This window comes from Monopterus albus, unplaced genomic scaffold, assembly GCF_001952655.1.
Source record: "Monopterus albus unplaced genomic scaffold, M_albus_1.0 scaffold57.1, whole genome shotgun sequence".
NCBI lineage: Eukaryota > Metazoa > Chordata > Actinopteri > Synbranchiformes > Synbranchidae > Monopterus > Monopterus albus.
In genome coordinates this window covers 1727012-1740953 of record NW_018127937.1, presented here as the reverse complement: position 1 = coordinate 1740953, position 13942 = coordinate 1727012, and the positions used below count along the sequence as shown (strand labels likewise).

General features: G+C 42.6%; 1 protein-coding gene across 8 annotated transcripts in view; it reads right to left on the bottom strand.

Annotated features, from left to right (window-relative positions):
* Window positions 1-2143: 2143 nt before the first annotated feature.
* LOC109961624 (SH3 and multiple ankyrin repeat domains protein 2) overlaps window positions 2144-13942 on the bottom strand; it is a 172659-nt gene continuing 160860 nt past the window's right edge. For 6 of the 8 annotated variants that reach the window (XM_020602590.1, XM_020602594.1, XM_020602595.1 and 3 more), the window contains one exon: window positions 2144-6813. In XM_020602590.1, the coding sequence (XP_020458246.1) occupies window positions 6294-6813 (520 nt within the window). In that variant the 3' untranslated portion in view covers window positions 2144-6293. Of the gene's footprint in view, window positions 6814-10662; window positions 10685-13942 lie in introns of all 8 variants that reach the window. The other 2 variants (XM_020602597.1, XM_020602598.1) reach the window with 2 other exon arrangements.

Genomic DNA, 13942 nt, shown 5'->3' with positions numbered 1-13942 from the left:
GTTTTTTTTCCTTGGATTATACATATTTTCTGGTCCACTGCTTATGCTAATGCTAATGCTAATTCTAATTCTAATTCTAGTTCTAGTTCTTCTGCTGCTGCTGCTTCTTCTTCTTATGTTTATTGGCGGTTTGCAGGCCAACTTATGGTGCATTACCACCACCTACTGGGTTGGAATGTGTAACAACAATAATAGAGCCGAAGGAATTAAAAAATAAAGGTTCTTAGAACTGCATAAACTACTAAATACCTATATCTGCCCCCGCTTCTTCTTCTCTAGAGTTTCACGGCAGTTGACATCCTTGGCGTTGCGTTCTTCTCTCTCGGCGGTTAGCGGTGTTAGCGTGGCATTACTGTCACCTTCTGCTTATGATCCACATCAACACCCTGTTGCTCTATATCAGTTCACTTGCTCTCAAATAATCAAACAGAAACCCCATCACTTCCATATCTTAAAATCCCTTTTAACTTCTGTAGCTGCATAATCATTTTAATCGTTCATCTGTATATTTCCTACATGAAATAATAATGTATTGCACAGATTCTCTTGCCTGACACAAAAGCCTGTTGGATGCTTCCCTAGAATGAATAATGTGCGACTGAGAATCCTCAGTCTGCTAATTATTACCTGTTGTTTCCTTGAACTGCCCCAGTTGTCCTTACCTTATTCTGCACTGAATGCAGATGCCTTGCCTTTGTCTCATGAGCCCAACTTTCCTGGCAGGCTGGTATAACTTTCTTCCACACCAAAGCTCTGACCAAGCACAAACCAAGCAAATGATTTCATCTACTCTCTCCAGCCCATTTTAAAGCAATCAGAATCACATACAACTCTACAGTATACAAACTCATATAGCCAGAGGTTCTGATAGCTATCTCATACTTGCTGGCTAGGTACTACCACCACTGCTCCTGTAGCATGTGACTGTGGATCTCCTGACCCATCTGTATGTTTTTCTGTTTATAATATTCATACATCATATCTGTGTTTTTATTATTATGTCTTACACTAACCAGTTCTAGATCCACATTTGGACTTGGACTTTGGACTACTCTGTGGGTTGGACTTTCACGTTTAGGTAGCTCAGTGCTAACTCATATTTAGATTATAGTGATCATAAAAGGGAAACTAAATATTAAAGCAGTAAACAAAATAAAATGTGATGATATAAAAATATAAATAAATGAAAAACTCAAATGAAATATAAAAGCTGTGTTAAATCTGTGATTTTATATTAAATGTATTTATTTGTGAGTAAAGATAGTAAATAAAATTTTGTGAAAGACAACTGCAAACACAACTAGTTTTTACCTCATTAAACCAAATAAACGTATAATTCTGTTTACATTTGAATTTTAAAGTACATCATTCAATGCAAACGTAATTGATCATGATAGCTTCAGCCTACAAGTTCCCTGATGGAAGCAAACAAATGGAAGAACATAACATTTCTTTTTAGAATTAACACATTCATTTCTTTTTTACTGTTTAAAAATATAATAGTTGATTAATAATTGTCAAATGTAATGATTAACAATGCTTTACAATTTTTAAAATGTAGCTATCAGTGTATTCATTGATGAAAATCAAATCAAACACTTTAAAAGTCTGTAATTTTCTGGCGGCACCCTACTGATACTTTGAACATGATACAAAGGTTTTAAAAACCAAAAAGCTTAGAACAGATATGTTTGTACAATAAAAACCTTTAAAACCTTAATTCTTATCATTAAAACATGTCTCAGACTTTCTTGGCTGCTTTTTTGTTCACTTGTGTTATGTTGAATATGTGACGGAATCGGTGGAATTATTTTATGCATCATGAAAAAAAATCCTTTGGGATTTAATAAAAAGTTGTACAGTTATAAAGACTATCGGGTTTCTTTCCATCCACACACACCGACTACATGAACGTGTGACTTCAGGTGCGACAACTGGTCCAGTGTAAACACAGCGACCCGACGAGCTGCGAGCAAGGACTGCGAGGGATACAACACTCGTGCAATATTATATTTATTTCTTACAGTGACTTTTGGTTGCCATTACAAGAAGTCTGGGGATCCGAGGTGGTGGGGGGGGGGGAGGGAAGGGTGAAGTTACAGGACGATTCTTTCTCCTTTCATTTCAGTAAAAAAAAAAATTAATTAAGAAAGAAAAAAAAAATAAAAGAGTTACCCAAATGTTGGACAATGCTAAGTGGGAGCAGTGTTTTGAGGGGGAGTGGAAGTGGGTCAGTGAGCCATGCCTGTCCTAAACATGGCCCGGTGCAGCATCACGCCACGGTGATGCTTTAAAGACTCCTACTACACCTACTCAGGTCTACGTTTCCACAGAGAAAACTGAGAGTGGCCTGTTGGTCCTCACACAGGAGCCAGCAGCCACCACTAATCTTTTTGGTGGATTTATGCATGTTTACATATATATATAGAGATTTCATATAGTTTCCTACCAAAGATGGCCTGCAGATATATTTTTCAAAAATGTACACATTTTGCTGTTTTACACACACACACTGTAGACTCAGGGATTTCAGAAGCTGAGAAAATGGTGGGGTCAGAAAACACCTGGGTTTTTGATTGGCCAAAATAGCTCAAGTCTACTACTGCAGTGGAGAGTGTAACTACTGTAGGCAACACTTCATTAAGATACTGACGTGATCGCAGAATGATATGTAACTTTAAAATGGGAAAATAAAACACAACCAAGGAGTTTCATTCAGAATAAATATTGCTTCTTACACAACTCATAAGTCTAATAACATCCACATTTGTCTCTATATAGTATTTCTCTTTTTGGCAATCCACACGTCAATGATGAACAGTTTTTGTTCAGATAACCTTTATAAAATGTCATAGAACTCTATACAAATCTTTAAAAATACTGTGCTTTTTGACCCCTCCGATACGTCACTGCTTGTTTCAAAATAAGTTACAGTTCAAACAGGAACGGGCTCGTAGCTGTGCCGTCCCGTTCCAGCCTGCGTACGGCTAATGTTCACAGAACACAGAGCTTGTGTATGTTTCACTGTCTCCTCACAAAGCTGCACCTACATGAAGCTGCAGAGTGTCACATGAAACCAAAGAAGGACCAACTCTTTCTAAACAGATATATCTCTCCAGATATTGGGTTAATGTTGGAGCGCATGTCCCAGCACATGAGGTGTGCTCTGAAAGATTGGACGCTGAGATAAAACAGAAGCTGTTTCTCTCTATAAAGCTTTGCAGGCGGTGGAGGGCGGAGCAGTGGGCAGATTAAGGCGTCCTCTGCAGGATGACGGGGCAGTGAGCACACTGCTTTGGTCGTCAGGTCAGCTCTGCCAACTGTAAATGAACCTTCATAGAATTTCTTTTTTCTCTCTAAATCTTTTAAAGGAGCTTCACATATAATCAAATAGACATTTTCATCCTGTTAAACACTCTTATGTACATATTTCAACACATACTGCACTTCTACTTCTGACCAGCCTGTAATCACTGCTGGTAAAAACATCAACTTCCATCTTTATAAATGCTGATTTAGTTTTAAATTGGACCCTTACAACAGACGTTAAATCCTGCTGGAGAAGCTTAAAGTCTTGTAGTTATACAGACTGACGTTCATCTGCAACAGATCAGAAAAGGTTTCTCTTCCTTTCTAATCTCACACAGGGCTGACGGACATCTGCCGGCTTTGTCAGATTACTCTCTGCTTATTTCTTGTACAGTGGCTGGAGTGCAGGCAAAGGCATGTGCACGTCTGTCAACACGTGATTCAACATAAAACCCTGAAGCCACAGTTTTCGCATTTGCTCAAAACCTCAGATGGTTATGCAGGATTTCATGTCATCTGGCCAAAATCAACCGGCTGATACGTACATTGATACAGTAAGCTCTTGAAAGACAAATGGACTAATTATTTATGAGTGGCCGGTGTCGTCAGCTTTGTTAGCGCAGTGTTGTGTCTCCAGCCTTCTTTACAGGAAGATACCACACCGCTGAAGGCCATTTCAGTCTGAACCAGACTCTGTCTGTTCTATACCACAGCAAAGTACTTTTAAACAGCTGCACCAGTTTTGGATTGTTTGCATCTGATAACTTTAGCATGATGCTAACAAAACTCTTGCTGAATCGTTTTTTCATTAGCAAACCACAATGTACAAAATGTTCAGGTAGCTAATTAGCTAAATAGAAAATATGCAGTATCTCTCGTAAAACTTGAGTTTTAGCTCTTTAAATGTCAACCTTTGAGTTTTAGTTCTTCAAGATTACACTTCTCATATCTTATGTAAAAAAAAAGGGCGGGGGGGGGGGGGGGGGGCTCCAAAAGCACACTATATAACACTATATAAAAATTAAGTATAGTGCTATCAAATGACAGTCTTAAAAAGTTTAGAGAAATCTGCTTAATTGCTTTCTTAGTGAAAGTTTGAGCAGTTGAGAAGATAAACATCACTTTCATGTCTGCCTGTTATGAAGCTTGATCCATGACATTTTTAGATTAGCATGAACACTGGGTGCAGTCTTTGTCCAAAGGTTTTGGATTCTCCCCGCTCCTGGTCTTTATGCTAAGCTAAGCTAACTGTCTACTGGCTTTACGTCCTGAAGTCTGTGCTGCTAGTTTCTGTAACTGTCACTGAGCAACTTTCATCCTTCTGAAAACACATTCCTGGTTCACCCTCCATGGTTCATGACAAACTGGTACACTGCAGCACTTTGTATTCTGGATGTCAACTTCTCCACCTCAGCCGAGTGCCAAATTTGTTTGGGAAATTTCAATTTTTCTGCAAATTCCAGCTTTTCTACTTTATTTTTTTTAAGCCAGTTGAAAATATGCCTTAAAACCAGATGGATGGAAAGCCAGCTTTTTGTTATTCTGAATGAGATTTTCTGGAACAGAACATGGACACCCAGCTGCACTTCAGTCCTGTGTCTAACAGACAGACATGAGAGCGGTGTTACTAATTAGCACATTTCCTAAAATGTTGTATTCTTCCTTTAAGCCAGCCTTCTGATGCTCTCACACACAGGGTGTCACACATTAGCGTTGCTGTGGGGCCACCTACGCCTCGTGTTGACCTGCAAACTGTGAAGTGGAAGAAGACCTGACAGAGAGATGTACAAAAGAACAGCTCTAGTTTCCCTATACTGTGGCCTATGTAGCAAATCCACGGAAATAGCTAAATGGCCTTAACGATATTTTGGGTCAACCATTAAAACACACACACACACACACACGCACACACACACACACACACACAGAAGAAGAAGAAAAAAAACTGAGAGAGGACAGGGACGTCCTTTGCAGCCACACAAGTTGGTACAACCATTTCAAGGTGAGATTATTTCTGGTCCAACGTTTGTCATGCACCTTCTGTCCTCGCCTCCGGTGTCCTTGAATAATGAGGTGGACACTGGGTTGGTGCAGACTGGAGAGGGGCCCTGGGGCCCCTGCTGCAGCAGAGCTCCTCCTCTAGTGACTTCCTCTCTCCACACTTTGCTCTCTCTCAGGAGAAGAAGGCCATCGCAGTAACAGTGTGTGCACACATGCTCAGGGTCTGTATGTTTGTGAAGACGGTGTGTATTTGTGTGCAGTGTGTGACACTCTGTATGCATACAGTGTGTGTTTGTGTGTGCATGGACACAAGATGTGGTTTAGTATTCGTTTAAACATGTCTGCTAATCTTATTTTGACACGAACAGATGAAAAGCAAAAAAAAAAAAGAAGAATGGCATCTATTTCAAATTTTTCTCTACAACCTTAGATGCACCCAGAAATATAACTCCGGTAGGACTCTAGTGAAGAAATATTATTCTCTGAACAAACTCTAGCAAAGATAGAAAAGGAGCAACGACCAGCTCAGCTGGTTCTTCATACACCCACTTCGGGGTGCATGGACAAAGTCTTTAGTATTCCAAAGCAGCTGGGTGAGCACAAGTCTTTATGTGAAACAAACCTCTAGTGTGTGAAGACAAACTTTTCCAGAGTTTTTCATTTTCTGGACAGTGTTTCATACTGGCCTCGTCTGCTTTCTCTCTCCATGATGTGACATAGCAGCTAATCTCTTTTGTGTCCCCCTGCACTTCCTCCAGACAGCGGGGCGGAGGAAGAGGGCAGGCAAGAGCAGAACAGAGGTGAGGACAACAGCAGAGGATGAGAGAGGACAAAACATCAAGAGGCAGCATCAGCTTGGATGAAACTTCTACCCAGTTCCACAACTTGAGATTATGTCTGATGAAGAGATTGGTCAAAGTGATCAGTGACACCTCCCTCTCGCCGCCCTGATTCCACGTGTTGCCACCCCGTCTCTTTGGGGCCTATCTGTCCTGCAGCAGCTTGAGCGCCCTCTCGATGTTCATGCGGTGGCCCACCCTCGTCACACCCAGGTCTATCAGGTCTTCTTTTTGCAGCGAGGGCAAGTGGGCACCCTCGATCTCATTGTCCAGGAAAGCATCCCTGTGCTCCCCCAGGTTGAGGCTCTCTAGCCAGTCCGCCACATCGTGCTTGGTCCACAGCTCCATTGGTTTGGAGGCAAAAGGTTTGCCTGAGGCCGCCACCGCCTGCATCAGTGTGAGCGGTGATGGAGAGCGTGAGCTCCCACTGCCGCCGCAGGAGGAGCTCAGGCTATAGCCACCACCGCTGCCCATAGGCGGGGTGGGCAGCCCGAAGACATCGGTGAGGGTGGGCGACACAGAGGGCGGCAGTGAGGAACAGGGGGTGAGAGAGGAGGTGGAGTCTGGTGGGCTGCAGGGGTGCGCCTGGGATGGGAGGCTGCTGGGCGGGGTGGAGGTGAGGGCAGTAGCATTGTTACGCATTCCTGAGTCGTCTGTGGGAGGCCTGAGAGGGACAGAGAGGAGACGGCAGGTCAGGCTGATTCAGACCGAGTGCATGGCAAGCAAAACCTGATCAGTGGTGGAGGAGTGTGAAAACAGTGTCAAATCAACAAACACCAGGGGGAGATTTGCCACTTTTAGCCCACTGACCACCAGTTTTTCAGCCATTTCCCAGTTGGCACAGACTTTTATTTTGCATGACATTTGTACTCATTCTCTATTGTGCATTGGTTTTGGTCACTTTTCTTTTAGTCGGACAATAAAAACGCACAGAAGTTGTGCAGCAGATGCTGTGATTTTGGTTGGTTGTCACATTCAAGAGCTTTTGTTAGACAACTGATCTACTTCCCACAAATACTTCAGTGAACCTAGAGTTTTGCTCGATTCCCAGGATCATTAGAATCACACTGTGATGGTCTAAAAGTTACAAAAACAGGGCTGGAGTTCATTTAAGGAGGCCTTGGCTCATTAACTCCATACTACAGATTTCATCATGTCACTACTGGAATGGTTTAAAAACGTAATGCTGCAAAACAGTCAGCAGGTGGCACCATGTGCAAACCTCTTATCTGGGCTCCAGCAGCAGAAGCACAGGATGTCATTTTTAGCTCCAGTTGCTTTAGTGTCCTCTGGGTATTTTCTAGTGCCACTGTTTTGCTTCGGGTGTATACTGTGAGCGATGTCAGCAGCCATCTCGTTTCTGTGTACTCTTACTAAGGAGGGCGTCTCTTGGATTCAGTTCCTCCGTTTACACATTCATGTTTCATCTGCTCTTAATGTGACAGATTTCCATTAAAGCACAATATGTGATTCAATAAAAGCCACAGTACCACAATTCACGCTGGGAACCTACCGTCACTTCTACCACACAAACTAACACTGTTTTAAGACACAAATTAAATTAAAACAATAATAATAATTTCCCTTTCCTGTGGATTTAATACATAAAGATCAGTTATGGATTTTATATATTTACAGTTAATATTTCTGTAGCTGACCTTTAGGAAAGTTAAGGTTTCTTGGTAACTAACAGCAACAAAGCTATTTTTACATTGATGGAAAAGGTATCACAATACTTAAACAGGATTATTAAACCATAACCACTTTCATTTGGATGTTAAATTTGTGACCTTTAAGGAAATGATTCAGTGACATGTTTGTACAAACCCTATTTTCAGAAAAGTTGGGACATTTTCCAAAATGCAATAAAAACTAAAATCTGTAATTTGTTAATTCTCTTGAAATTTTTCTAACTGATAAAAGTACAAAGAAAAAGTTTTCAGTGTTTTCACTGACCAACTTAGCTGCATTTTGTAAATACAGGGTGGGCCACGAAGAAGTAGCCCGTGTACCCATACTGCCCGCAGCACCGACATCGGGGGCCACCCTGTATAAACTATTTTGGAACACACAAAGTAGGAACAGCGGCTAAATAAGACTGAAAAGTTTACAGAATATTCCAGTACCACTGTTCTGGAAGATTCCGATATTAGCAGGTGGATTGGGAACAGGAGAGGGCATCATGACAGCAGTGGATGGGCCGTGGCACCTCTTTGTGCCATACTTCGTGAGAGAATTCTCAGTCAATTCAAAAAGAAATGTTCCTCAACACAAGACTGCAAAGAGTCTAGGTCTTTTCACCATCTACAGTCCATGATTTTGTGAAAAGATTCAGGGAATCTGGGGAAATTTCAGTGCGTAAAGCCAAGAGCGAAAACGCTGCTGAATGTGCGTGACCTTCAAGCCCTCAGGAGGCAGTGCACGAGAAACCGTCATGTTACCGAGGTGAATATAAGAATGCGCCAGTATTTCACTTGCAAAACTGCATCAGTTAGTATCCTCAGTTCCCAAATGACTGCAAAGTGTCATTAAAAAGAAAGACAATGTAACACAATGGTGGACAAGCTTCTGTCCCTACTTTTTTTTTTTTTTTGAGTGTGTTGCAGCGATAAGATTCTAAATGTGTTTATATTTACAAAATGCAACAAAGTTGGTCAGTGAAAACACCGAAAACCTTTTGTTTGCACTCTTGTCAGTTCAGTAAAGGGTCAAGCACATTAACAAATCACAGATTTTTGTTTTTACTGCATTTTAGAAAATGTCCCAACTTTTCTGGAAATGGTGTTTGTATCACGCTTCTGCCTTTATTCATAATCGTGCCAAATCAAGATCATTTTCAATGTTCTAAACAAACAAAAAGCGCTTTAATTTGAACAATGAAAAAAAACAAAACAAATCTCAACCTTTTGTTTTCCCTCAAACATTCCAAGGTCTTTCCAGGCCTCTTGGTTTATGGTTTACATTCATATGAACCGATTAAAGGTGTCTACAGGTCTCCGCTGCACGCGGCACATACACTCAGTTAATGGATGGCTGGGAACAGCACAACACCGGGAGGAGAAGAGATCCTCCACCCTCAGAGAAAGTTACATCAGTGGCAAAGTCATTTACTGACATTTTCATGGAGACACAGGAAGATGACGTTCTGGCATCAGAAACAGTCTGAGAAGCTTAGCATTAGGATATACTGTATTTAAAGAGGAACCTTTACTAAAACCACTTTTTAAGTTAGTTTATTATTCCACTGTATAATGACAACTACAACAGCAGCTTTTTGATTTTTATTTTAGACCAGTTGTTGAACCCTGGAGGGGGTCGGCAGGATTAAAAGAAAAAATTATTCTCTGATACATATATTAAGACTTTCTGCTCTTTTTTTGCTTTGAAAAACTGATCAGTTTCGATTCTTCAGGACGTTTAGGGGAGGAAAGTTAAACTGCCCCCATCTTGGACCAAAGTCACCTGTGACAGCTGTCAACAAATTCCATGAAAAGGTTAAAACCAGCCACCAATCACTCCTGCTAACAAGACCTGAACATATCAAAGCCTGATGTATTGTTTCTTCTTCCTCTGTGCCACAGAGCTGCACTGTTGTCCAACAGCATGGCTGCACCAGGTGTCATGTTCCCCCATCACCATGAACACACACAGACACTGTAGTTCAGTCCTGCTGCTGATGTGGGTTCATGTGCTGCTGAAAATAGTCACCAGCACATGCACTGTTTCCTCCAGTTTGGTGAGGTGGCTTTAAAAATGTTTGGGCTTGGAGCTGACTGAGTAGGAAATTCAGAAGGTGTTGAGAGGTAGACGACAGTGTTGGTTTGGGCCTTTTCATGGGATTTGTCAACAACAAAGCATTTCAGAACAGCAGCAGCCCTGTCTAAGCTGCATTTAATCGGGAGGGTTGAGCATGAAACTGAACATGACAACATGAAGCTTGGGACCAGACCTGAGTGATGGTGCTACAACTGGAAACCAGTCCCACCACAACAAGCACAAACACAGAACACTGTGTGCATTCTGTGTTTAAGTATGTGTGCACATCACCCTCACAGTACCTGCTGCCCCAGATGGAGACATGTGATGGATGTGCTGATATCTGGAGCAATGACATCCCCACCCCCACCACCACCACCACCGCACACACCAACCCACGCAGAACGACCACACCTTCCTTTTACTTCCCCCGAGGCATTTATTCCCTGTGGAGTATTCTCCTAATAAAGTGACTGATTATCACCACACAGAGTCTGCAAATACTGACTGGCTGTGATGACAACATGAGCAAAGGGCAGAAAACAGGCCAGGTCTGAGCTCCACACTCTCAGACTGGCTTCTTCCACCAACTGCAAGGTGCTACGTGTAGCCTAGATAGCGCTCTTTCCTACTTGTAGCATATGGAACAGCCAGAGGGGAAGTGAAGGGCAGTAAGGGGGTCGTTCTGCTAGAATGGAAGTGGGCCACTGTTAAAGTGCCACTGCCTTCACCAACCCCTGTCAGAGAACAAACTTACAGCTTTTACTTCTCAGCAGCAGCTTTCCACAGGATGTTGTGTTGGAGAGATGACATGGAGACAGAGGACAACATTAGTCATGTGATCAACAGCATGTAGGAACACACACAAAACAGATGAAAAAGAAAAGAGGGGGATGCATGGAAGAACATGACATCCTTATGAAGTGATAGCTCTCTGCCATCTGTCTGCCTTCTGTTACCCCTTTCCACCAACATTCACTTGTCTTCCACTGCATGCCCGTGTCTTCTGCTCCCGGGCCACAGCCTTTTAATTTTTACATGATGACGGGTCAGAATGGACAACTACCCTCTGACTGACTCAAGACAACAGACCACACTTCACCCGAGATCTGCAAGGTACCTGTCTGATTTGTATCCTGGTATTCTATCAGCTATTAAACCCTTTTTGTTGCAGGAGATAAATGGATGTGAAAAGTATGTAATTGCCTATTAGATTAATTAGTACAGTGCCTCGTTTAGCTTCTCTGACCTTATTACCATTTCTCACAGCTACCAAGACTCACTCATAACAAAAGAGGATGTGCTAAGCTGCAAATTTCTCTCAGGTGGCCGACACCAAGCCAGAATATCCGTACATAACATAGATTTTTGTTGCAAATGATGCTTGTGCACATTCTTTATTTGCATGGGCAGGCATCTCTTACCACAGTTATCCACAGCCATGCTGCACCTTTAATGGCATCAGACAATGAAGTGCTTGTAGATGACACTGGATTAATGATGACAGCCAAGTTTTTATCATTTCATCATAAACACGCACAAAACTCCAACTAAAACTCGGAGCAGCTCTGTGTCACTGTATCTGGGCACAGCAGTACTTTATGCTAAATGCTAACATGCTAATGCTTAGTGCAGTGTTTACACATGTTCACTATCTTAGTGTAAGCATGTTTGCTAACTACTGTAGCACCAAACACAAGGTAGAGCTGAGGCTGATGGGCATTCCATCACATGAGGGGACCTGAAGGTCTGTACCAAAATTCATTACAGTTTCACTAGCCAGGACCACTTCTATGAAAAAGAATGTTGCTTTTGAGGGAGAGAGAAATAAGGTTAAAGTGAGGGTGGGAGGGTTTGGTCCTGCTCCTGAACCTTTGACGTGCATCTCCATTTGAGAGCTGTGCAGCTATTTGACTCATAACCAGAACCTGCTGGTGCTGCTATGTGTAGATGAAACGTCAGGGATCACTGACACATTCATCAACTGTGAAGCATGAATATTTCTGCCAGTTTTTGTAACAGTCAAAAATAAAAACACTGATGATGAAATGTAACATTAAATTTACTGCTAATGAACTGATACTTTTTTTTTTTTACCCACGTGATCTACAAAACACTTATGAGTGACATGGAGGAGCGAGAGAGACAAATACTAAACCCAATTCTAACCTGAGCCCTAAAACCACACAGACACACATGAGTGATGTAACGCATGTCCCTCGCTCTCCATCAGCTGAGCAGGACGAGAGGAAAGTGATACAGCGCTGCTGATATCTGTGGTGGGAGACCTTGACTCCACCACACACCGCATGACTCCCCGCTTCTTTCTAGCACACACTGCCTTTATTTATAGAAGCCTGAATGCGCAAGTGCGCACACACGGACTGACTCGGCTGTTCCGGGTTACATAACAGTGGCCTACTAACGCAGCGCTGCACGTGACCTGCGTGAAATGATGTTGAACTCTGCTGAGGGTTAGGCCCACCATCCTTTTGCTCCATCTCTCTTTCTCACACACACACTCACACACATGTACAAACGCACACCCCTCCCCCGACTCCGACTGACATCACTGCAGGCCTCAAGGCTGCTCTCATCAGCTGGTTGCTAGGCAACCCTTTCGTCCACAGGCACAACCAACGCACATTTAATCTGGGAGGTGAAGAGATGGGGATAAAAAACAGACGAGAGAAAATAAACCCAACAAATGTCCAAAGGAGAAGATCTGATATTACTATTGGTGCTGATTTTGACATGCAAAAAAAGGAAGGAGTGAGTGGGGGAGGGGGAGCATGCGTGAATCTAAGCCATCTTCAGTGCTTCTCTGTCGCCATCTGTTTGACGGTCACAGAAGGAGGACCACCTTTCGCCATCTCAGGCCTCCTCATCTGACGAAGCGCTCCCTTTCTGGTCACTGCTAGCTGCCCACGACCTTATCTTCTGCTGTGGTGCCTGGCAACCCCCTCCACGTGACAACACAAAACCCCCTCTAAGCACGGAGGCAGATAATCGGACACCCCAGTGACATACAAGAGAGCATGGCTTAAACTCCATCTGACATGAGAAGCACACACAAATACTTCAGAGCAACATTCAGAAGCACCAGATTACAATCAGCTGACTGATTTCCGCAGGATGGTCAGTAGCATCTGAGCACTAAGGGCAGGACGCTGCAGTCACATCAGAGCAGGACGACACCTGGTGGTTTGAACACAGACACCCAGGAGCTGAACCGAACCAGGCCAGTCATATCAGTCAGCGTCTCTTCATTCTAAACAGCTCTAAAACAGCTGCTGTGAGATCAAGTGTCAGCCTGGCTGAGCGGGAGAGATTTCACAACACAACTACTTCTTTAAGCCTTTAATACAAAATACAGTGATCAGCAACTATAGGCCTCTACATAACCCTACCTAACCCTATTTACTGAGTCTCAGCAGTTCATGAGTGTATACATGTCCGAGGACAACTAGGATGGGTTTTACTTGAACACCGAAATAGCAAAGTGATTTAAACACAGGTGTAGAACCTCATGAAGGCAGAGATTCAAACCACAAATTATATTATGGTGTAGCCAGCCATCCCTTACTGTAGTTTCAAGTATTCATCTGTAGACATGGGATCTCATCATAAAGTCACAGAACCACTGGTGCATCTGGCTCCAACAGACAAGCTAGGTCAGGACACGTAGGTTAAAAGAACACCAATCGAGTGGTTACCTGAGGCTTACATAAATACAATCCTACAAGGTCCAAGTAAGTATTTGAATCCTTTTCACTGTTCCTTTTTACCTTTGCTGCTCTCTAAAATAGATATGCTTTCAGTCTTTCTTTTATTCTTATTCTATTATGGATTTTACATGTTCCAATTCCAAGTTTGAGTATAAAATATGCAAAGCATAAAGTTTGCTTTGCCTTTCCCTCACTTTGATTTTTACAGCCTTGTCTTGTTGACAGTGGTGATTTTCCAGCTGCATTTCACTGCCCCTGTTTGCACATTCTTAAGTAATTCATGAGGCTAAATGGATAACACCCCACACC